Source organism: Helianthus annuus, chromosome 7, assembly GCF_002127325.2.
Source record: "Helianthus annuus cultivar XRQ/B chromosome 7, HanXRQr2.0-SUNRISE, whole genome shotgun sequence".
Taxonomy (NCBI): Eukaryota; Viridiplantae; Streptophyta; class Magnoliopsida; order Asterales; family Asteraceae; genus Helianthus; species Helianthus annuus.
In genome coordinates this window covers 84,276,554-84,302,688 of record NC_035439.2, presented here as the reverse complement: position 1 = coordinate 84,302,688, position 26,135 = coordinate 84,276,554, and the positions used below count along the sequence as shown (strand labels likewise).

At 39.5% G+C, this 26,135-nt stretch overlaps 1 protein-coding gene across 1 annotated transcript; it reads right to left on the bottom strand.

Moving 5' to 3' along the window:
- Positions 1–1,365: 1,365 nt before the first annotated feature.
- LOC110867923 (cysteine-rich receptor-like protein kinase 3) lies at positions 1,366–25,461 on the bottom strand. The gene is made up of 8 exons (XM_022116982.2): positions 24,962–25,461; positions 22,383–22,801; positions 22,161–22,280; positions 21,679–21,794; positions 2,560–2,770; positions 2,072–2,303; positions 1,821–1,974; positions 1,366–1,703 (listed from the first exon to the last, which is right to left on the bottom strand). Exons 1-8 carry the CDS (start codon positions 25,351–25,353, stop codon positions 1,434–1,436), a joined length of 1,914 nt encoding a protein of 637 aa, XP_021972674.1. The 5' UTR covers positions 25,354–25,461; the 3' UTR covers positions 1,366–1,433.
- Between the last annotated feature and the right edge of the window lie 674 nt (positions 25,462–26,135).

Here is a 26,135-nt window from a genome sequence, read left to right as displayed (position 1 = left end):
ACAGACCTTGACCAATAGAACTCGGGTGGAGATAGTAGCATTGTTGGTGATGATTTTGAAGCCTTGGTAGAGGAAGTTGAAACAAAATTATATCTCGGTTGTAAAACGTTTTCTTCCCTTTACTTTTTGCAAAGCTTATGAATCTGAAGGAGATACACCATTGGACTAATATTTCATTTGTCATGTTTTGCCTCGTTTACGTGTATTCCAAGTATGAGTGTAGTAAGTTTTGGATCAATATCTATTATTTAGTTTTTTATTTATTGGCAAACAAAATTTTATTGGGCCGATAGACCCAAAAATAAGGGAGAACTAATAAGATTTTTTTTTTAAAGAAAACTCTGTTATTTAAGGGTAAATTACAAGATTTTTCCTATTTGTTTATATCTATTTTCAGGCGTCGTCCTTTAGTGTTAAAATTGACGTGTTTTGTACTTAATGTTTTAAAATCTTGCATGTTATATCCTTTAGTACTAATCTAGATAATTTTTATGGTTAAGCAGGTTACACAATGGTCGTTTGGTCTTTTTGCCAATTTATTTAATATAAGAAAAACACTTTTATAAGAAAAAAAACTGTTATATATATATATATATATATATATATATTTTTCTCTCTCTCTCTCAGCTTTCATACGTCACCATCATATGTCACCACCACCAACCCCAACCCGCCACCAGCCACCAACCCCAACCCGCCACCAGCCACCCTACACCACCTGAAAGCAACCACCACCAAACAGTGGCGGATCTAGAAAATCCGCCAAGCCGTAACGTTTTATAAATAAGCCGTAACGAAATCGAAAAAACCTCAAATTTTTCCAAAATTTACACTAATTTTTCCAAATTTTTCCGCACCAAGCCGTAGCGGGCGTTGCCCCCCGGCATAAGGTAGCTCCGCCCCTACCACCAAAGAGGCATAAAAATCACCACTTGCCTTGCATTCTAAGGCTTTGTGGTGTAGTGATGTTCCTAATCACAGCCACCACCCTCCACATAGGCGCCACACGAGCTTTGCCCTCATCCACCACCATATATTATTTTTTTTGTGTTATTTATTAATATAATTTTTAAGTTAAATAGTAATTAGTAATAAGACTAAACTACACTAAATTAACAATAAAACTTAACTGAGTTAGGGCCAAATGACGTACAATGCAAAATTTTAAAACGTTATGTACAAAATTCATCAATTTTAACGCCAAAGGATATCGCTTGAAATTTGGTATAAAATGAAGGACAGCATTTGTAATTTACCCAATGTTTAATAAGGGAAAACTACAGGGATGTGCAACGTATTAGTGACCCAATAGACCCAAATTTGAACGTGCAGCTTATTGGTGACCCCATAGACCCTCAATGTAGATTTGCTAAATGACATTGGATACATAATCTATATAAGAGATCAATATAATTTTTATACATTTATATGTATTACTTATACTTTGACTGATTTGCACTAAAGTGGATGACTCTACGAGAATCAATGAAACTAGGCTTTACTAGTTTTCTTGGTCCCATAGATAGCCCACTTGACAACATCACAACAACTTCTGACATGGTTGGTCTCAAAGAAGCTGGCGACTGAGTGCACATTAGAGCAATCTCAATGGTCTTCGTCACATTGGCTTTATGGTGTTCTTCTATACCTAATTCTTGATCAATCAACTCTATTTGCATGCCTCTCTCATACAATTGCCATGCCTATTCAACAAAATTATGTTTATCATACAAATGTTCCGCAAGAGTTTAATTTGCATATGGAATAATCATTTTTGATCACTTATTGAAGAAGAAAAGATTAAGGAGGTTGTATATTACGTGTTCAAGAAGGTGAGATGTGTCAGGTCCACTAAAATTTTCATCATTACATCTTCGACCGCTGATGATTTCAAGGATCATGATACCAAAGCTGTAGGTGTCAACCTTCTCTGATAAATGTCCAATTGTTGCATATTCTGGCGCCATGTATCCTCTATATCAATTATGCCATTAAAATGTTGTCATGATAAAATTAGGGTATTTGAATCCGGATCAAATTATATATCAAAGGGGTGATTTCACTAACTTACAGTGTGCCAACTAGATTTGTGCTAACATGGGTTTGATCCTCTGGTTGTAGTCTCGCCAACCCAAAATCGCAAATTTTGGGTTGAAAATCATCGTCCACGAGAATATTACTTAGTTTTATATCTCTGTGAATTATTTTAACATGGAATTCATTATGAAGATGGGCAAGGCCCCTAGCAACCCCAAAGATAATGTCAAACCGTTTCTCCCAATTCAGAGTGCCTTTTCTTTCACCTGCCCGCAATGAAATTATTAAGTACGTGTTTAGCCGAGTAGGATTTGCAATTCAAAAGGGGGTGGCGGCGCAGCTTGTTGCCCGTCTACCAACCCATGATTTGTAATTTGCTCTAACCTTCTAATGAGTTCATTCCCGTCTAAAAAAAAAAAAAAAAAAAAAAAAAAAAAAAAAAACGTTTTATTGATGTAAATTTTGTTTTCTATTTATTTCTCCAAAAATCAAGGCTATAAACAATACTTGTGCAAAACTTACCCCATAAAAAGTTGTCAAGGCTGCCTTGTGGCATGTATTCTAGGACAAGAAGCAACTCAGATCCTTCAATGCACCAACCTAGTTGTCGTAGTAGATTCCGATGTTGAACATTACTTATAAGCTTCACTTCATTTTCAAATTCTAATTTTGCTCTGGCATAGCCAACGTGAAGTCTCTTCACTGCTACTACATTCTCATCATCAATAGTTGCCTATAGAAGGAATAAACTATTATTTTCAAATCCAATATTATAAGTCAAGTATACCAGGAATCAATAATAGCATACGACAATTTCGTCAATTGGAAAAGAACTCCATATCGCCTAACTTTCTTACTGTTTGCCTTTTAAGCTTTGCTGTAAAAATAAAATACCATTATTTATGTTAACACTACAAGAAATACTCCTCAATAGTGGCGACAGACTATATGTCGCCGCTATTGGTCCATCCGGAATGCGGTGTCCCACAACAAACCCCAACCACTCATTACTTATCCTGATCCAATGGCTAGGGTTTATTCTCAGCAATATCAATGACAGAAGACCCAATAGCAGCGACACGTTGTCGCTGCTAATACCCAAATCTCTTCTCTTATACCGACGGGAACACCCCACAATCAAGAAAATCGGTTAGGTTATGTTAAATTTCTTCTTTAATTTATTATATATATGTTATCCTCTTTAGTTTTTGTGTGTATGTAGGTGTATGTATGTGTGTATGTTAGAATGTATAGTTGTATAAAGTATGTAAACGTGTGCATGTAATTATGTATAAGTTATGTGTTTTTGTGAAAACGTGTGTATGTACCTATGTATGTTAGGATATAAGTATGTATATCTGTGTTAGTAAATATGTATGTGTATAAAGTATGTAAATGTGTGTATGTAAGTATGTGTAAAATATATATTCATGTGTGCATGTATGTATGGTAGTATGTATGTGTGTATGTGTATGTAAGTATGTAAATGTGTGTATGTTAGTGTGATAATTTCTATGTTTAGTGTGGTCCATGACCCTACCATCATTCACCATCCTCCCCCACCAATCAAATTCCCCCAGTTAATTCAAGGAGGCTCATGGATTGAGGAAGGGGGGGGGGGGGTACACTATGCATGGATTGAGGAAGGGGGTGTACCTTACGAATCAAGTCCCATCTGGCACCCCATGACCCAAACCAATTATCTAACTCACATTTATATATGAGATAAAGTGTTCAAAAAGTGGGTTTATTACCCTACCCTTGTCTTATAAGCCCTAAATTAAATTATGTTTCAGTTGCATAATGCCTATCGATAAAAAAAGTTGGATTGATTTTTCACGTCAATCACCTCACCACAAGCAAGGACTCGAATCTTTTTTCGACATGTGTGATGGATTGTATGGAAACATAGAGAAGTTAGATGTCTATGTAAGAAATGTAAAAATTATGGCTTAATATCCATGATAAAAATGAAATACCATTTGCAAGTTCTCGGTTTTTGGAATGCTAACACGAAGTGGAACTATCACTATGAAACGCCTAGGCCTCCAGTTGTAGAAGTAGAAGACATTGCACCACCGGCTGATATGGAAAACGTTATTGAAGAAGTTAGGGGGGAGCGTATGGAAGAAGATACAGACCTTGACCAATAGAACTCGGGTGGAGATAGTAGCATTGTTGGTGATGATTTTCAAGCCTTGGTAGAGGAAGTTGAAACAAAATTATATCTCGGTTGTAAAACGTTTTCTTCCCTTTACTTTTTGCAAAGCTTATGAATCTGAAGGAGATACACCATTGGACTAATATTTCATTTGATCATCCCCTCGCGTTGTTGCAAATTGCAATGCTAGAAGGCAACAAGATTCTCTCTTCACATTATGTAGCTAAGAAGACATTTAAGAAGATTGGTTTGGAGTATGAGATATCTATTTGGAGTATGAGATGATAGATACGTACATTTAAGAAGATTGGAAAGAACACCAGTCGTTTCAACATTGTCCCATTTTTAATTAGAGTCGATTGGTCGATAAAGACACAAAAGGCACAGATGTAGCTCACAAGGTATTATGATACTCTCCTTTGATGCCTAAAAAACGACGCTTGTATTGTTCAAGGCACACGACAAACGATATGATTTGGCATTGTACCAGACAATTAGAAGATGTGACTACACGTCATCCAGTTGATGGATCTTCATGGCATGACTTTGATAGAAAGTACCCAAACTGTAGGATCGTGTAGATGACCTGAACGAGTCGTTCAGAGAGGTTTTGATCTATTTCAGGTGCGGAAAACAAGAAATAGACTTAGATACAGCAAGTACTTTACTTTAAACAGCTTGTATATTGATTTAACAATGATTACAAGCAAACGTCACACCGGCAACACCTCAGTATGGAAATCAGCAACAGTTACAACTAATTTCGCTTCTAGGTTGTTTATACAAGTCTTGCTTCCGCTTGAAAGGAACAAGAAACAGTTGGAGCAGAATCACAAGATGTTGATTTCGCTTGAAACCGTTTCAAGCGGAATCACTTACATATGCTCATTCAAGCGAAATCAGCTATATAAACACCTATTTTCTCGATCTACGAGCCCTGATCTATACAATCTAATCTAAGACTCGATACAAGACGAAGTCGACAGATGCATGCACTAACAGACTCCCCCTCAGATGATGTTGACGAGTCGTACGTGTCGAGTCTTCGCATCTTCAATCTTGATCAGTCTCTGGGCTTCACTCTATCAATCAGCATCAACAGACTCCCCCTTGCAATGTGTTGGCATTCCTTAAGTTCATCAGGATCATCTGCTTCAGGATCGTAGTCTGGTTCATACCCAAGATCACCTAGCTCTATTCTTCAATTTAGAATCCTCAGGTATCGGAAACCTGGCTCTCTAAACACAAGCTTCTTAGGATCGATCAGCCTGGTTTCAAGATCGTAACCTGGCTCACATTCTGCTCAAGTTATCTTCACAATCTCTACCTCAAAGTAAATCTTTACACATTTCAAATATAGATGAGATGAATGCACTAACTCAGACTGTCACACCCCCAAAATCCACCTGCGGAGTATCACCGCTTGGGAGCGTGACTGACCAGGATCAAGCCATCAATCATATTGAACATAGCATAACATAAATAAAGTAGTTCGTAAAACCTCATTCAATACAATTGATGTTTCAAAACAAACATAGTATCAGTAGCGGAAGCATAAGTGAATAACCCAAGTAAACCATAAGTTCAATTATTCGAAATGTTTAAACATAGCGTTCATAATCCACTGCCCACAACGTCCCGCTCCTCCAGTGCAAGCTCCATAAGTACCTAAGGTCCTGCAAGGCATGCAGCAGATAATCAACAAACTAGTTGAGCGAGTTCACAGTTTAAAGTTCAATATCGTATTGTGTGAGTAATGGTTTAATCGTTACGTTCCATATGATTAGTTCCATCGCGGCCTCCCAGGCAGGTGTGCGAAGATTGGGTTCGTATAGTTCGCGACCATAGTCTTTACCGACCAGGGTGTGTGCGAAGGCGGTTAATCAATTCGCGACCATAGTCTTTACCGACCAGGGTGTGTGCGAAGGCAGTTGAGTAGTTCGTTCGCGACCATAGTCTTTACCGACCAGGGTGTGTGCGAAGGCAGTTCGTAAGCATCAACAGTTTAATCGTTCGTTATAATATCAAAGTATGCACAAATAATCATCCAACCCATTCCCACCCTGGGAACCCATGCCTTGGCTGTGTGAACTCACCTTGGTTTGCTCGGTATGCTAGGTTATGCACTCACAAGTGATTAATCACGTCCTATTGTATGCACGTATAACAAATCAGTTCATGTTCACAATGATACGCATGCAATTTAATGTTCACATAACAGTCAGTTTGCATATCGGCACATCACGTATCATTTCGCATTTAATCATTAACTATCATTCGATTCACATTTACCCATCCTTCGATATATTGCTCATCCTTCGATCTAACAATTATCACAACCATCACAAATATGTTTCGACACATCTATCGATACACAGTTAGCATCTTACGATTCATGGTTATCTTTCGACACATCAGCTATGTTTCGACATAGTTATCCTTCGGCACACAGATTATGTTTCGGTCAACACACTATCTTTCGGTCAAAGCTATCCTTCGGTCAACACTACTATGGTTCGGTCAATGCTATCCTTCGGTCAACACCTATGTTTCGAAGGACAGGTATCTTTCGGTCACAGCTATGTTTCGATTACTAATATCTTTCGATGAACATCAGTTACGGAATGTCAGTTACGTTTTCTTCTCAAAGTTTCCAAGTTTTTCCTAACTGATTATCAATTAACACCAATTTCACAAATCAATTAGCATCAACAAGATCAAACAAGCATGATTCCCATGTTTATCAAGAACCCTAATCTGAATAACAAAATCATTCAAACTATCCGATTTACACATAGGTGCCGATTACATAAACATGTCCGATTACAATATGATCAATTCGATTAACCTACATCCGATTAACATACATATTCCGGTTAACACGCAAACGACATATTGCAATACCAACATACATATCCGGTTATCATGGCCAATCCACAAGACATCATCATTGAACATCATCAAAACAGATCCGATTAACATACTAACAATATATTGCAAGACAATTTATAAATCATGAAATCAAAGCATCATAAACAACATCACACTAACCGGAAATCTGGATTACGGTATGGAATCCTTCGAACAGAGAGTAGGTTTGCTATATGCCGTCACACACACACAATAGCACTAGGGTTTTGAAAAATAACTGCCGGTTTGCATGTATCACGTATATAAACGTATCACAGAAATGGGCCAAGCCCATCAGAAAGGCTGGGCCGAAAGATGTCGAAGGATAGGGTCCTTGGTCGAAGGATATGTTTCGAGATCCTTCGAACCGAAAGCTGATCCTTCGAATCGAAGGATATCTTTCGTGGTCCTTCGAATCCTTCGAACAGTATGCCATGTTTCGTGATCTAGACTAAGTGTAATAAATAATAATTCCAATATTATTTTTTACAACCACAAGTAGTTACATGTATGCACAATGACAACACGTTTCATTAAAACACAACGCGTACAATTACAAATCCAACAAGTCAACTACTAAACAGTCAAAGTCAACGCGCATTTAATGCGAAAGTGCTCGAGTTGTCACATTATCCCCAACTTAAAAGAAATTTCGTCCCGAAATTTGGTACGCACTCACTGAGGAAGCTAGGTAAGTTACATCGTTCACTGGTTTTCCTGGGGTGTCACATCATCCCCCCGTTGATTTGGAATTTCGTCCCGAAATTCAGTAGTAGTAGCTTCAGCCTCAGAAGTGGATGCATTGGTTTCGAATAACTGGGGATACTTTTCTTTTATCTGGTCTTCGCGTTCCCAGGTATACTCTGGACCACGCTGGGAGTTCCAACGAACTCGAACAAGAGGGATTCTCTTGTGTTTGAGGACCTTAACATCCCGGTCCGTGATTTCAACTGGTTCCTCGACGAACTGCAACCGCTCGTCGATAGTGAGTTCCTTAAAAGGAATGATGAGGTTTTCATCTGATAGGCACTTCTTTAAGTTCGATATGTGAAAGACATTGTGAACTGCTCCGAGTTCAGCTGGTAGTTTTAATCTGTAGGCTACTTTACCAATCTTTTCTAAGATTTCGAATGGTCCGACGTACCGCGGATTCAGTTTGCCTCGTTTACCAAATCGAACCACACCCTTCCAGGGTGAAACTTTCAATAAAACCCGGTCCCCGACCTCAAATTCCAATGGTTTTCTACGCTTGTCCGCGTAGGCTTTCTGACGGTCGCGTGCTGCCGCCATGCGTTGTCGTATCTGTGCAATCTTTTCTGTGGCGTCCACTACAATCTCTGGACCCGTAATTTGACTATCCCCCACCTCCGCCCAACAGAGAGGTGACCGGCATTTACGTCCGTACAATGCCTCAAATGGAGCGGCTTGAATGCTGGTATGGTAACTGTTATTGTACGAGAACTCCACCAAAGGGAGATGCTTTTCCCAGCCGTTGCCGAAATCAATAACACATGCCCGAAGCATGTCTTCAAGGGTTTGGATAGTTCGCTCAGACTGCCCATCCGTCTGAGGATGATATGCTGTGCTCATGTCTAACCGTGAGCCGAAAGATTTGTGCATCGCTTGCCAAAGCTCTGACGTGAATCGTGCATCGCGATCCGAAATGATAGAGGTGGGCACTCCGTGCCTCGAAACAACTTCTTTCATGTAGATGTCTGCTAGGGTAGAAAACTTATCCGTTTCTTTGATAGCCAAGAAGTGAGCAGACTTTGTGAGCCGATCAACGATCACCCAAATAGTGTCATTCCCACGCTGGGATCTAGGTAAGCCCGTAACAAAATCCATGGAAATTTCTTCCCATTTCCATTGCGGTATCTTAGGCTGCTGAAGCAGGCCTGATGGTTTCTGGTACTCGATTTTAACCCTTGCACAAGTTAAGCACTTGCCGACGTAAGTTGCGATAAGAGCTTTCATGTTTGGCCACCAATAAGTTGTTCTGATATCGTGGTACATCTTATCCGACCCTGGATGTACCGAGTAGCGAGACTTGTGCGCTTCATCCATCACAAGTTCGCGTAAGCCGCCATAAAGTGGGACCCAAATACGCCCCGTTACATAGTAGGCGCCGTCTTCCTTTTGTTCCATTTGTTGCCTTGAACCGCGCAAGGCTTCAGCCTTGACGTTTTCGGGTTTTAGTGCTTCTATCTGAGCAGCTCGTATCTGTGCAGGAAGACTGGACTGAATAGTAAGTTGTAGCGCTCGCACGCGCTTAGGTAGAGTGTCTTTCCGACTGAGGGCATCAGCCACAACATTGGCCTTGCCTGGATGATACTTGATGGCGCATTCATAGTCGTTTAGAAGTTCAACCCATCTCCGTTGACGCATATTCAAATCCTTTTGCTTAAGAATATGCTCGAGACTCCTGTGATCGGTGTAAATCGTGCACCTGGTACCGTACAGGTAGTGTCGCCATATCTTAAGCGCGAAAACAACAGCTCCCAGCTCTAAATCGTGCGTCGTGTAGTTCCGTTCATGAACCTTGAGTTGCCGAGAGGCGTAGGCAATAACTTTATCACGCTGCATCAATACACAACCCAGACCCTGTATAGATGCGTCACAGTATACCACGAAGTCATCTGTGCCCTCTGGCAATGAGAGAATAGGTGCGCTGCAAAGCCTATCCTTTAAGTACTGAAAAGCGGTCTCTTGCGTATTACCCCATCTGTAAACGACACCTTTCTGTGTTAGCATAGTAAGTGGTTGCGCGATCTTTGAGAAGTCTTTAATAAATCGCCTGTAGTAACCCGCCAAACCCAAGAATTGGCGTATTTCTGTCGGTGTACGCGGTGCTGGCCAGTTTCTGATCGAATCAACCTTGGATGGATCGACATGAATCCCATCCTTGTTCACCACATGGCCTAAGAAGTGGACTTCACGAAGCCAGAAGTCGCATTTTGAAAACTTTGCGTACAGTTGCTCTTTTCGAAGAAGTTCCAAGATAATACGTAGATGCTGCTCATGCTCCTCCTGACTCTTGGAGTAAATCAAAATGTCGTCGATGAAAACTATGACGAACTTGTCGAGATAGGGTTTGCACACTCTGTTCATAAGATCCATGAAGACTGCAGGCGCGTTCGTAAGCCCAAATGGCATGACAAGAAACTCGTAATGACCGTAGCGAGTTCTGAAAGCGGTTTTGGAGACGTCCTCATCCCGGACTCTCAGCTGATGATACCCTGACCTTAAATCAATCTTGGAATAATAACACGACCCTTGCAACTGATCGAATAAGTCATCTATGCGTGGAAGAGGATAACGGTTCTTCACCGTCACCTTGTTAAGTTCACGGTAGTCGATGCACATCCTGAACGTACCGTCTTTCTTCTTCACAAATAACACTGGAGCTCCCCAAGGCGAAGAGCTTGGACGAATAAAGCCCTTTTCCAAGAGCTCTTGTAGCTGCTTCGACAGTTCTTCCAGTTCGGTTGGAGCTAAACGATACGGTGCGCGGGCTATTGGTGCTGCTCCAGGAGCTAACTCAATCTGAAACTCGACTTGACGATGAGGAGGTAAACCAGGTAAATCTTCAGGAAACACTTGAGGAAAATCACGCACAACTGGTATATCCTCCAGCTTCCTTTCCTTTGTTGATGCGTCAGTGACAAGTGCCAAAATGGCAGTATGTCCCTTTCGTAAACATTTCTGCGCCTTTAAGTAAGAGATGATGCCAACCACAGCACCACTCTTGTCACCTTGTACTTCGAGAGGTTCCTGACTGGAGCGAGGAATACGAATAACTTTTTCCTTGCATAAGATCTCTGCGTGATGTTGAGATAACCAATCCATGCCGATGACGACGTCGAAGCTACCCAAGACTATGGGTATAAGATCAATCGTGAAAGTCTGACCCGCTAGAACAATGCTACAACCCTTGACTACATGAGCGGCTTCTACACTTTTACCATTTGCTAGTTCTACGACGTGTTTAGTGTCTAAAGGTATTGGTGTACGTTTTAATAATTTACTCATTTTCAATGACATATAACTTGTATCAGCACCCGAATCAAATAAGACAGTAACGTAAATATCGTCGAGAAGAAACTTACCCATAACCACATTGGGATCATTCACTGCATCTCCTCGACCCAACACAAAAGCACGACCACGAGCTTTATTGCCGTTGTTATTGTTGTTTCCCCCGTTGTTCTGATTATTGTTGTTATTTCCGTTGCCCTGGTGGTTGTTGTTATTGCGATTCTGGTTCAACTGAGGACAATCGCGTTTGTAGTGACCTTCAGCCCCACACTGGAAACACCCCCGGTTTCCACGCTGTGGCTGCTGCTGATTCTGTGGAGCTGGCGGTGGAAGTTGCTGGTGCTGGTTTGCTGGACGCGAGCTTCTACAATCTTTAGCCTCATGACCCGGCTTGTGACATCTTTGACATTGACTCCTGCGACATCTTCCACTGTGGTGTTTGTTGCACCTGTTACACCACGGGTGATTTCCCTTATAACCACTATGTCCCTGACTGCCCGATGATTGCTGACTCGGACTCTGGTAATCGTTGGTGCGACGTGGCTGAGTTTGGGACTGAACAGACGCTGATCCCCTGCTGGAATCCCCGTCCCACTTTCTTTTATTCTCGCTGGGTGTGGCAGAAGTAGCAGCAGTGGGAGTGACTGAAGTAACAGCTGTAGCAGTAGCGCCGACACGTTTTGGCAGTTTGCCCTGGTCTACTGCCTGATCTGTGATGCGATGAGCGAGACGCTGGATCTCCTGAATGTTGTTGAGGTTAGCCGAGGTAACGTGGCTCTGAATCTCTGGTACAAGCCCCTTGAGATACAACTCAATGCGCTTGTATGGTGGGTCTACCATGGTTGGACATAGCACAGCCAACTCGTTCGACCTCTTGGTGTAAGCTTCAATCTCTGAACCCACCATCTTCAAGTTGTACAACTCATCCTCCAACTTGTGAATGTCTTCTCTAGTGCAGTATTCTCTCTTGATCAGTTCTTTGAATTCATTCCAGGGTGTGGCGTTAGCAGCTGCCAACCCTAAGATCTGCACTTGTGCGTTCCACCAAGTGAGCGCAATCCCTTCAAGTGTGCCAGTGGCGAACTTCACCCTGCGAGCCTCAGGGCATTCACACATTTCGAAAACCGACTCGATCTTTTCAAACCAGTGGAGGAGTCCGACTGCCCCCTCCGTGCCACTGAACGAGCTAGGACGACAGTCCATGAAAGTCTTGAAGGTACACGCAGGTTGTTGCTGAGCGGGTTGACCTGCTTGGGCGGCTGCAACTGCCGCAGCAACGAGAGCCTCTAGCTGGGCTTGAGTCATGGTAATTCGTGCGGCCATTGATCTTCACATCAAAGGCAACATAAGTGAGAAAGGTTCGCGAGTAGTGCGATGACAGAAGAGTGTAAGCACATAAGTATTCTCATGCAATGTCAAGTTGTGAGCAAGTAATGTAAGCATACTACGAGCAAAGTTCTATGCAAATTCTAGCATGTAGGCAATAAACATAAACCTTATTACCTAGGGAGTTGAGTCTTGCACGTGGAGCGAAGCGTCGTTGTGGATCGTTGAGAGCACTGTTCTGGTTATAGTCTGGTTTTAATAAAACGTTTTCCCATATTAAAACCAAGTTCTCTATAACCAATGGCTCTGATACCAATCTGTCACACCCCCAAAATCCACCTGCGGAGTATCACCGCTTGGGAGCGTGACTGACCAGGATCAAGCCATCAATCATATTGAACATAGCATAACATAAATAAAGTAGTTCGTAAAACCTCATTCAATACAATTGATGTTTCAAAACAAACATAGTATCAGTAGCGGAAGCATAAGTGAATAACCCAAGTAAACCATAAGTTCAATTATTCGAAATGTTTAAACATAGCGTTCATAATCCACTGCCCACAACGTCCCGCTCCTCCAGTGCAAGCTCCATAAGTACCTAAGGTCCTGCAAGGCATGCAGCAGATAATCAACAAACTAGTTGAGCGAGTTCACAGTTTAAAGTTCAATATCGTATTGTGTGAGTAATGGTTTAATCGTTACGTTCCATATGATTAGTTCCATCGCGGCCTCCCAGGCAGGTGTGCGAAGATTGGGTTCGTATAGTTCGCGACCATAGTCTTTACCGACCAGGGTGTGTGCGAAGGCGGTTAATCAATTCGCGACCATAGTCTTTACCGACCAGGGTGTGTGCGAAGGCAGTTGAGTAGTTCGTTCGCGACCATAGTCTTTACCGACCAGGGTGTGTGCGAAGGCAGTTCGTAAGCATCAACAGTTTAATCGTTCGTTATAATATCAAAGTATGCACAAATAATCATCCAACCCATTCCCACCCTGGGAACCCATGCCTTGGCTGTGTGAACTCACCTTGGTTTGCTCGGTATGCTAGGTTATGCACTCACAAGTGATTAATCACGTCCTATTGTATGCACGTATAACAAATCAGTTCATGTTCACAATGATACGCATGCAATTTAATGTTCACATAACAGTCAGTTTGCATATCGGCACATCACGTATCATTTCGCATTTAATCATTAACTATCATTCGATTCACATTTACCCATCCTTCGATATATTGCTCATCCTTCGATCTAACAATTATCACAACCATCACAAATATGTTTCGACACATCTATCGATACACAGTTAGCATCTTACGATTCATGGTTATCTTTCGACACATCAGCTATGTTTCGACATAGTTATCCTTCGGCACACAGATTATGTTTCGGTCAACACACTATCTTTCGGTCAAAGCTATCCTTCGGTCAACACTACTATGGTTCGGTCAATGCTATCCTTCGGTCAACACCTATGTTTCGAAGGACAGGTATCTTTCGGTCACAGCTATGTTTCGATTACTAATATCTTTCGATGAACATCAGTTACGGAATGTCAGTTACGTTTTCTTCTCAAAGTTTCCAAGTTTTTCCTAACTGATTATCAATTAACACCAATTTCACAAATCAATTAGCATCAACAAGATCAAACAAGCATGATTCCCATGTTTATCAAGAACCCTAATCTGAATAACAAAATCATTCAAACTATCCGATTTACACATAGGTGCCGATTACATAAACATGTCCGATTACAATATGATCAATTCGATTAACCTACATCCGATTAACATACATATTCCGGTTAACACGCAAACGACATATTGCAATACCAACATACATATCCGGTTATCATGGCCAATCCACAAGACATCATCATTGAACATCATCAAAACAGATCCGATTAACATACTAACAATATATTGCAAGACAATTTATAAATCATGAAATCAAAGCATCATAAACAACATCACACTAACCGGAAATCTGGATTACGGTATGGAATCCTTCGAACAGAGAGTAGGTTTGCTATATGCCGTCACACACACACAATAGCACTAGGGTTTTGAAAAATAACTGCCGGTTTGCATGTATCACGTATATAAACGTATCACAGAAATGGGCCAAGCCCATCAGAAAGGCTGGGCCGAAAGATGTCGAAGGATAGGGTCCTTGGTCGAAGGATATGTTTCGAGATCCTTCGAACCGAAAGCTGATCCTTCGAATCGAAGGATATCTTTCGTGGTCCTTCGAATCCTTCGAACAGTATGCCATGTTTCGTGATCTAGACTAAGTGTAATAAATAATAATTCCAATATTATTTTTTACAACCACAAGTAGTTACATGTATGCACAATGACAACACGTTTCATTAAAACACAACGCGTACAATTACAAATCCAACAAGTCAACTACTAAACAGTCAAAGTCAACGCGCATTTAATGCGAAAGTGCTCGAGTTGTCACACAGACTCCCTACTCACTACATGCATGATGAACCACTTGTTTGATTTACACAAAAACATATTTCATTAAGCATAGACTTCCCCTTTCTTCATGATCATTATGTTTAGCACTTGGAATTTTGAAAATCAGCTTTCCAATATTAATTGTCGAAAATCTTTTTGAGTTTTTCAAATATTTATGCTAAAACATACTAAAATCTTTTTGGATTTTTGAAAATAATGAAATGCAGTAAAGAAATATTTACAAACAATATTTTTGTGAGTTTATGTAAAAGAATCATATCAGTTTCTTTCTGAGACAATATCACCAACACCGTTAAGCTTCATTTCATTTTAAGTTTTAAACAATTCACTTAGATTGTCAGTATATTGGTCCACTTTAAATTTTCACACAAATTTCAACTGATCCGAGATACGATATTAATGTCTTAAGAACTTAAACCTAATCGCGTGTCCCACTACTTGAATATACTCCCGTATCCAGATCCCAATATTCAGTCTTACAGGTGAGTATACCTAGATGATATCTGTAAGGGGTTAGATGCGAAACCGTGAGCGCTTAGGTCAGAACTTCCGTTCAGCAGAGAGATGACGGTTCGACTTTAGGTGTGTTCCCTTTAGAGGATCTTTTTTACAACAGCAATGCCTATCAATTTTATTGTTTCATCAATTTGCTGAGGGCGGCGCTATGTTTCAAGCATTTGCAGAAAGTATTATACGGGGACTAGGTCAGAATTTCCATTCAGCATAAGTCCCGTGATAATACCACAGATATCACTGAGTATAAAGACCTAGTATCTCAGGAAGAGGGATCTTTCAAACAAGATTTCGGGGGTTACCCATATATCCAAGAAGTTGTTCCCCACGAGATAAGCAAGTTTGAATTTTAGGTTTATATCTCGGATAAATTCGATCAATAAGATAATCAGAACTACAATAACTCTGCAATAAACGTCTGATTCTCTCATTCTCAATTTTCTCGGTTTCCAACTCTTGGTTCCATTTCGCACTTTCTTCGATGTAAAAGTTTATAGCTTTCTGCTTCGTCATCATCACAACATTCATCATTGTTAATGCTTGTTCTCTTTCAGAGTTTGTCTTTTAAAGACCAGTTACTGTTCTATTTAATACATCGTAAGATTCTTTCACATAGTTGAGATTGAATAGTAATTGCTCTTTTTTCTTCTCATACTCTGCCAGCTTCTCGTCTTTTGCTGCGCATTCTTTGCAAGCTTCAAAACACCTTTGGCATGGCTTGATGACTTCCACTATCTTTTCAACTTCTATAATCTTCTCAACTTCAACAACTTTCTCAGTTTCAGTCACCTTTTCTGCATCATCCATCGGCTTGGTCTCAACAATCTCCTCAGCAACACTTTTAACTTCATCACTTTGAGCACCACTTTCAGGCTCCATTTGCTGTTGTTCTTTTGCAGCTCATTTCTCCTTTAGCGTCTCTAAGCGCTCTGCAAAATAAAAATGAAAACTTTCAGGAGAGAGATGAGTTTTAGCAACATTAATATGTCGTTCTTCTTCATCATCACTGCTGTCGTCAATTGGTGATTGATCGAACTCGAATGATTGTTCAGAATTATCATCCGAATAATCAGAATCAGACGGTGTTTGATCAAAAACAACTTCCTTTTCTGAACTTTCATCACTTTGTGAACTTTCATCTGCACTCTGTGAACTTTCATCTGCACTCTGTGAACTTTCATCAGATGCCACAGACTTCACAGTTTCACCAATAGATTTCATCCATGTGGTAAACATATTTGGTTCTTTCACAATCTTAGCAATGAATGCTTTAAACTCTCCTTTTTCATCCACAAACATATCCCAGCTAAAGCCTTCAGGTAGCCTTTCGTCATCCTGATTATTTAAACATGCTTTGCTTTCGGGTGATATGTATTTGTTCCAGTTAAAATCCACCAGACATGCTCTCTTTGAATCCTCGATCACTTTTCTACCATGACCCGCCTGTTGTTCTTGATGTTGTTGCTGACCAACCTGCTGGTATATGGCCTTCCTGTAGTAGTCGTCTTTTCCGAATGGATTCTGAGCATCATTTGCCTCTTTGTTCTTGCATTCTCTTTTGAAATGACCTTTCTCCCTGCATCGAAAACAAGTAACTTCAGATTTGTCAAAACCTAAAGTAGAAACATGTGCATCAAGAAAGTCATTTCTTCCAGTAATCAGCTTGAATTTTTCAGCTCGTCTAAGAACACTAGCTAGACACCATTTGATATCCATAAGCTCCATTTCTTCTGCGTCTATCTGATCGTAATCCTCCTTTGTAAGCATAGGATTTTCGACCCGTCCTGCAACCAAGCCTTCATAGGAGAGTAACACAGAACCAAGCAATGCCATGTGATCCTTGGCAACCTCTTCAGAAAAACTTCGTTCATCTGGAAGATTCAATGCAATGTTGTATTGTATCATATAACCATTTCCACTTTTCGTGCTCTGAGAACTGAAACTTGAAGTTGGGCTCTTTGGATTAACACTCGGGTATGAAGAGAAACCACCGCTACATTTAGGACTTTGATCAACCTTTTCTGAAGAATCTCAAGCACTAAATGCAGTTTGTATTTTTGGACTTCTCTCAACCTCTGGAACACTGCCTTTGTAATACATCTTTACATCTTGTTGACCACTTGGACTGTTCATCCTCGCGATCTTTTGCTGTTCCAGATCCTGACTCTCAATCTTCTCAATAAACTGAGAAATTGTCAACCTGTCATACACCCCAGTGTTTTTCAGGATCATCAAATATGTACCCCACTCCTTTTGCGGTAACGCATCAGCCAACTTATCTACCCACTCTTCATGATCTTTGGTTATACTGAGCATCGACATAGATCGCACTAAGTGGCAATATCGTTCAATGAGCTTCTTTGTATCTTCTCCAGGCAAACTGGTGAATAAATCAAATTCTTTCTTGAGCAATGCCTTCTTACTCTTAATCATATTCTCACTACCCTCAAACTTGACACGAAGAGCATCCCAAATTGATTTTGAAGTTTTGTCATGTTGAAGCAGAATGAAGATGTCTTCTTTGATTGCCTGCTGTAATAGACTAATCATCATCTTTTCGGCTTTGTACATATCCCGTTCTTTGTCACTAAACTCTGATAGTTCTTTGATAACCTGCAAATCTGTACGGGGTAGCACATATTTCTTCAAAATAAATTCCCAAGACCTAAGACGGTTGGCTTGTACCTAGTTTTCAAACCGATCTTTCCATCCGTAATACTCCTCAATGCTCATTAGTTTCGGGGGTTTTTGTGTAGTTCCTGTCTCGTTTTCTAAATTCATGGCTTGAGCAATGACAGCCGGAGTAGTCGGAGTAGCAAACGCATTGTAGAACTCGTTATCCATGTTTCAATAGCACGAATTTCAAAAACAGTTGTTTCAAGCGGAATAGCAGATAACCCTTTCAAGCAAAATAACCAATTTAACTCTTTGGAGCGGAATCACCAGGATGCAGTTTGGAGCGGAATCTGTGATAAGGTAGTCTGGAGCGAAATCACAACTTATATTGAAGCGGAATCACTGATTTGGTATTCTGGAGCGGAATCAGCAGAGTGTTCGAAGCGAAATCACTTTTGGAGCGGAATCAATGTTCTTACAAGCGAAATAGCAGGTTTCGCTTGAAATGTTCAAGCGGGATCACACAACTCGAGCGAAATCAGATAATGACCATTCGAGCGGAATCAATTCGGGGTTCAATTTCTGTCCTTCTTAGTCCGAATTTTACTATGAAACTTTCAAGGGTTTGTCTATATGTATTTTTACACAGTCTGTGAAAAATTGGACAGATTTTGACCGTGAAAACTGGTTGAACTGATGAAAGAAGGTGTAGAAGATAGAAAATGCAATAAAAAACAACTGTAATCTGCAGAACTCCTCTTCCTGAGCTCTGATACCAGTTGTAGGATCGTGTAGATGACCCGAACGAGTCGTTCAGAGAGGTTCTGATCTATTTCAGGTGCGGAAAACAAGAAATAGACTTAGATACAACAAATACTTTACTTTAAACAGCTTGTATATTGATTTAACAATGATTACAAGCAAACGTCACACCGGCAGCACTTCGGTATGGAAATCAGCAACAGTTACAACTAATTTCGCTTCTAGGCTATTTATACCACTCTTGATTCCGCTTGAAAGGAACAAGAAACAGTTGGAGCGGAATCACAAGATGTTGATTTCGCTTGAAACCGTTTCAAGCGGAATCGCTTACATATGCTCATTCTAGCCCGTAGTAGTCTATCAGGTTGGAGCAGATAGGGCTACAAAGCATGCCCGACTTGCAACGAAGACACTCCTTTAATGTGTGTAACTAGTAGATGTGTGTATGTTGGTCATCGCCGGTTCTTAGATGCCAACCATCCATGGAAAATAAGTCTCGACTTTAACAGGAGATCTGAGACAGTAGACCCTCCGAGATACTTTAGTCCTGTTGACATAGAAGCTCAACCCAGTTGTCTAATTCATCATCTACCAGGCAAGCATCCAGATTTTGGAGGTGGGGAGATCACCCGGGCAGATTTGAGCTGAACTAGTCCAAACGAAACATGTTCTCCAAACTTAAGTATTGGTGTTCTCTGCAGTTGAAGCACAACTTAGATGTAATGCATATCGAGAAAAATGTGTGTGATAGCTTGCTTGATAAACCATCTTCCAATACGCCCTCGAATGTCTTTGGTGCGTATTCTCAAACTCAAAAACAATATTCCAAGGTAAACTATCTTATTTTACTTTGCTAAATGTTGGATTACGTTAGTAGTTTTATTACAAAATTGGTGACTTTGGTATATATATGTTGGTAGTATGTTTTTTTGAACGGCCAATTTTTTCCCTTAAATACTTACACCTCCCAAGGATTGAACCTTGGTCTCCTCACAAGAGATTATTCCTCTTCACCACTAGGCTATTACCTAAGTGGTTGTTGGTTGTATGTTATTATGCTAATGTGGGTTTTGATATATATTATTGTAGGAATTTGTTTCGTGGTTGTTCCAGACCCCGTCGTTTTTGAACCGACTTGAAGGGGAAAGCAACTAGTGGACGTTGATGATGAAATTTTTGTTACGACGAAGACGACGACGATATGATGTAGTTTTCACGTTTTATTCAATTTTAGGATGTTATTGTGCGAATCAAACAAATAACTTTTAAGTCATGTTAGTATGTTCATATAACTATTTTGTTTATGTAGTTTGTTTGTGTATGCTGAAAACTGAAAAATGGTTGGTTTTGTGTATTTGTAATACCGGAAAATATTGTAAATGCAGCAAAAATTTAAAAAGAAACGACTTTTAGCGGCGACACTGTTGCTGCTAATGATATTCAAGAAATAGGGACAAAAACCTATTGTGATGCCTCATAAGCGACATAGTGTCACCGCTAAAGATGTTACATCAATAGCGGCGACTGTTGGATTAATCGGTTGTTTTACGGGTCACGGGTCGGCACGTTATCGGGTCGTGAGTTCTTTACGGGTCAGATGGGTTGTTATAGACATTGTATATGTTTGACCGAGTTCAATGGAAAGAAATGTTGAGTGGAGATCAACGTCCTATGCCAAGAAAATAGGATTTGATTGTTTAATTGGCATGCGCTTTTATTTGTTTGTTTATTATAAATAGGAGTATTATTTCTTTGTTATGTACACCCTATTTTCTCATTCAATACAGAAGTTTTGTTGATCGAGATTAAGGACAAATCAACGGGCTTGTTAACCCAGTTTTGTTGATCGAAAAACGAAGAAGAGACCGTGTTTTTATTTGTCGGATACTCTTTCTTGACTAGGAGAAGAATCGCAAAGAGGCATCGAATTCTTATGGCGGAAAAACCAAAAGGTGTAGCGTGGTAGAAACGAAACAGCGGGGTGGCTGAGATATTCATTTAGCGACTCAAAGATGGTGCAACGGGTGGCTGGTGTCTAGTTGGTGGTTGATACGCAAGTGGTGCTTATCAAGGAATGGTTTGACAAAATAGTGAAATCACGATCAGAGACAACTTTGGACGTGGTCGAGGTGAAGACCGGGGTGTCCAGGATAGGTCGAGTTATTGGAAGGCTTTGGGCGTGACTGTGGTTGAGGTCGAGTGTCCCGTAGAAGTCAGAGATAGTTCGAGAGGAGATGGTGATTCGGGTGTCATGAGCGAGTGGTGTGAACAAACCAATTAAGGGGGTGATTTTTGGATTAATCGGTTGTTTTACGGGTCACGGGTCGACACGTTATTGGGTCGCGGGTTCGTTTATGGGTCAAACGAGTCAGATGGGTGTTATAGACTATGTATATGAGTGGAGATCAACTTGCCATGCCAAGAAAATAGGAGTTGATTGTTTAATTGGCATGTGTTTTTATTTGTTTGTTTATTATAAATAGGAGTATTATTTCTTTGTTATGTACACCCAATTTTCTCTTCAATATAGAAGCTTTTCATTCTTTTCTTCTGCATATTCATATTCACTTACTACACATTATACTACATAAATACGTGGGTGTGTGTTGTGAATGTGGAGTGGGGCCTGAACCCAACAGCGACACGTACCTTTAGCAGCGACATATGGGTCAATAGCGTCTAAGCAATAGCGGTGACATGTCACCGCTAAAACCTTTAGTGGCATAGATCAAAACATTTAGCGGCGACTCGCCGCTATTGCGGCGTTTTCTTGTAGTGTAAGGGAGGTTTTAGAAAAAAAAAACAATTTAAAAGGTTACATTACCTTGAATACTTCACCAAAACCTCCTTTCCCAACCCTAAACTCATCTCCAAAATCATGAGTTGCTAATCGCAATTGTTGGTAACTGTAACTTTTATCCGACTGCAGCCCAGATTCAGCTAAAAGTAATACATGGTGCATGGAACAAAACTACAAACAATTAGTTTTAGATGTAATATTATTATATGTTTAAAGATATTGTTAGGATGTAAAGAGTTAAGGAAATTAAAAGCATATGATGTCATCCCATATACAAGCCAATATATATCTACTATTCATGTTCGAAGTAACCAATGTGCAATGAAATGGGAATCCTAATCTATGAAATACTATCTATATTTTAATTACTACTATCTATATTTTAGTTGAGGCCTTTCACATTCACATGCATGGTTTTTATAGGTGTACTTGAAGGATATAGTAGAATGTTTGAACATATTGTATTAAACACTATCTCATACTCATGTGTACATATATATGGTTACCTTCTTCAATGGTCTTGGGTTTCTTCTTTTTTCGATACCATAACAACAAAGCAAGTATAAGCAAAACAAGACCGGCAGCACTACTCACTCCAACTATCATTGCAGAATTGCTTGAACTTCCTGTAGTGGAAAGTTGTACATTTGTCTAAGTATAGTATGGAGAATTTAATAGCTGCCAATGAAAAAAATAAATTAAAAATAATATATATGTGGCCTCTTCACCTCCACTTTGGAAATGTATGATGTTTGTTGTCTGGTTGCTTTGGAAAAACGGAGTCTCAGAATACCTCATAAAACAAAAAAAGTCAATGGCCCTTCCATCCTTATTGGGAAGACAAGCATGTAAGTTGTTATATGCTGTATTCAAGCAGCCTCGGCAAATGGCTTGGCTTACATTTTTAACACACTGCGCAATTGCATACACTGTTGTATTGCCAGTTGGGACTTGCCTTGTGGATGCTATATAGAAATTAGATGTTCTTGGAGTGGCGTCTCGAATATCAGATAACAGATTTTGTACCACCTGGTTGAAGCTTGTTATTGGCTGAGATGCTGACACATTACTACATATTGCCTCTGGACGGGCATTATCATCCAATATCACATCAGAATCACCAAAAGTTACGCCAGAGTTCTCGTGCCTATACACAAAATACATACGTTTAAGCATTGATCATATATCTTGACAAGTGAAAATGGAATTTAAATATCACTATATGTGGTTAATAACTTAAAAGATATTAATTTCTAGGACTTATACATCATATTACATAGGTTTTACAGGACGTTGTCCTTATCTTTTGGTATCAACATGACAACCTTGACAAAATAGAAACGTTGACCTTTCTTTAATAGTTTCTTTACCTAATATAAAAGGGTTTTTAGCCTATTGGTATCAAGGTGCACGCTAAAGCTGTATCTCCGCAAGTGGTTGAAGGTACTAGGCTTATGATTGATATTGGTATAGATTTATGAGTACATTTCGATGTGTGTGAATTAGCGGTTCTAAAATACAACTAATTTAGGATGCCAGATAGAGGCGATTCGCCGAATTTTGATTGGTTGCCTATTTTGGTTATCTAATAACATAAGGAAATAATATGTAATCATAAGATTGATTCTTGTAAAGATTTTTTTTCCGCATTCAATTCATATCTCTTTATTTGATGATGTTGTGTATTCAGCAAAAGTATCTCTTTATTTGAGGATGTTGTGTATTCAGCAAAAGTAACAATAGAAAACACCACAATCCTAAAAAACCCCTCTATTCATTTTATTTGTAGAGCGTATTGTGTATTTGGTATTTGTAATACAATCAACGCTATGTGAGGAATACAAACACTACACAAACGAGTGTTAAAATCAAAAATTTGATGATGCAATTCAAAAAGGGAAAGAAGAACATCTAGTTCATGGTGAAGATGATAATGAACCAACTCTACTGTTAATTACTATGCGCAAACAGGAGAAAAGGAAGAAAAAAAAGGTTCAATGTGGTCCTTTGTAGATTACTCAGCTGTTAATTACCATGTGCAAGCAGGAGAAAATTCCTGTGTGATCTTTATAGATTAGTGAAGACCGTAGTATATAAGCAGATGTTTACAGATAGTCAAAGAACATCGGTCGGAATGGCACAGATGACCAACCCTATTTTATGAAAATGAACATGGCTTGCGTCTGGGGTAGATGGAATCCTTGATCTTTGCGTCTCGCACAAACTCACACTTGACAGCCAATAGAACCTTGACACGGGTCATCATCTTTAGTTATTTTTTTTACTTTTTCACCACGATTTAAAAACGAGCATAGTTTTTTTTTCATATGTTAATATCTTTTTTAAAAAGTTTACACCAAATTAAAGAGAATTTTGTTATCTTTAATCTTGTGTAATTTTTATAAAAAAAATACTATCGTTTGAAAAAATTATGCTCATTAAAAGTTATGGTGGAAAAGTACAAAAAAAGTAAAGATGTTAACACGTATTAAGTTTCTATTGGCAGAAGAGTATGACTCTGTGTGTGTCTGATGCAAAGATCACGGATTGAGTCTGCCCCAGACGCAATCCATGTCCATTTTCGTAAAATGAGGTTGATCAAAGGTTATTTTGGTGATTTTCCCTTTACTTTATCTAGTTTGTTTATAGTAATTTAATTAGTAAGTCAAGTTAAAATTGTAATAGCTTATGTTTAGTTTGTTACACCACTTTTACAGATATTTTAGTCGTGGACTTTCACAAGTGACCTGTTGCTTCTAGTTATTATAATTAGAATAATTGGTTTTTACAATTATGACAAATTCACAACCTTGACGAGTTGATATTTAAACACAACTAGTATTTACGAGTAAACAAACAGTAAATGTAAAAATATTGAAACAGGCACACACCTTCCTGTGTTAATTCGTAAAAATGGGACCTAAATGTAAAGCACAGAAAATAGTAACCATCTCGACTTAGGACCACTGAAATAATTAGAATAATTGGTTTTTACAATAATAACATAGCCCTCCCATACCTGTTGCTTCTAGTTATTATAATTAGAATAATTGGTTTTTACAATAATAACATAGCCCTCCCATACCCGTGAAATAATTTTTTTTCCATTCCCATACACGTCGGGTATGTGATTGGAACAAAAAAATAAACTAATGATGGTCAGTTTTAATCTCCTTTATTGAACTTAACTAATGAATTAAAAAAACTATAACTTAACTAATAAATTAAAAAAAACTTTAAATTATCAGTATATGGAAACTGGTAATGAATTATTCTGTAAAAAGGAAATTAAAAATTGTGTACTAACCTGATACTGCAATCATCATAAATTATGCTACCACCATCTGCAAGTCCACATGTTTTAGTCTTGTTAACTGCCAACTCAAAACAAGCCAGACATCGGGAGGTCGAGAGATATTCCCTACACATAGCGAACGCGTACACCAAGTCACCATTATCCATCGTTCTCGCAAAGGCGTAGTACATCTGTGGATCGGACAACTGCCTCTGGAGGCTAGAAAGTACGGTATTGAGGCTCCTTATGTAAGATTCTGGCTTCTGTGAATTGTATAATCTACAATACTTTCTAAGCAGAGTGTTGTTCTCATCACCTGGTTGTGATGTGACATGTTTAGCCATAGTTATGAACACCAGAATTACCATGCTGGATGTCCATGACGATATCCGGATCACTGGCATGGATGGAGTTACTTTGAAGCTATGATATGTTGTATTATATAGACCAAACTTGAAACAGAATACAAAATTGCTATCTGAAATGTTTGGTTAGAAAGAGTCTATAAGTTGGTACTATGTAGAGGACTAGAGGGTGTTATCGTCATTTTACTTAATTGGTGCTACTGCCGTTTTTCTTTCAATAATTAATCATACTAGGAATAGGAATTATAAAGTAGATGGAATTATTCAATTAGTCTAGTGCAACATTTCTAAACAAAGTCAACAACCAATGTTCAGGAAGGAGGTTAAGGTGTAAGGTAAGAGGTCTTGGTAAAATTCAAGCAAGAAGTACATAGCCGGGGTAAAGTTATATCGCCGTTAAAAAAGAAATATACGTCATCATCATACTCAGTAAATCTCACCAATAGCAAAGCAAAAATAGTGTCTGAGGAGGGTAAAATGTAGAGAGCCTTACCTCTGTTGGATATTTATGTCCGGTTCGATAAGTCAACGCTGCCGACCGGGTCTTGACCCGTAAGAGTTACACCGTGGTCAACGAACTAATATCCACTTAACTGATTTAACTGGTAACTACGAACGATACGCGGGTATTGAACTGAGAGACGGGTTCATAAATCGGGTGGGACAAGAATTCTCTTACATCACCATTTGGCAAGTACCTAGATTTCAGCCAATGGAATTACATGCAAGGAATCTTCTCACCACTTGTCATCCACCTAACTTGTGGCCAATTAAAACACATGCAATTTTGCATGTCTTGACACTTGGCGAGCATACAAGTA

Excerpts from the sequence above, each read along its gene's own strand:
- LOC110867923 (XM_022116982.2), bottom strand. The coding sequence starts at position 25,353 with ATGCCAGTGATCCGGATATCGTCATGGACATCCAGCATGGTAATTCTG. Across the intron at positions 2,771-21,678 it reads GTTTTGGTGAAGTATTCAAG|GCAACTATTGATGATGAGAA; the intron begins GTAATGTAACCT and ends TTCCTTCTATAG. Across the intron at positions 1,975-2,071 it reads ACAAATCTAGTTGGCACACT|AGGATACATGGCGCCAGAAT; the intron begins GTAAGTTAGTGA and ends TAATTGATATAG.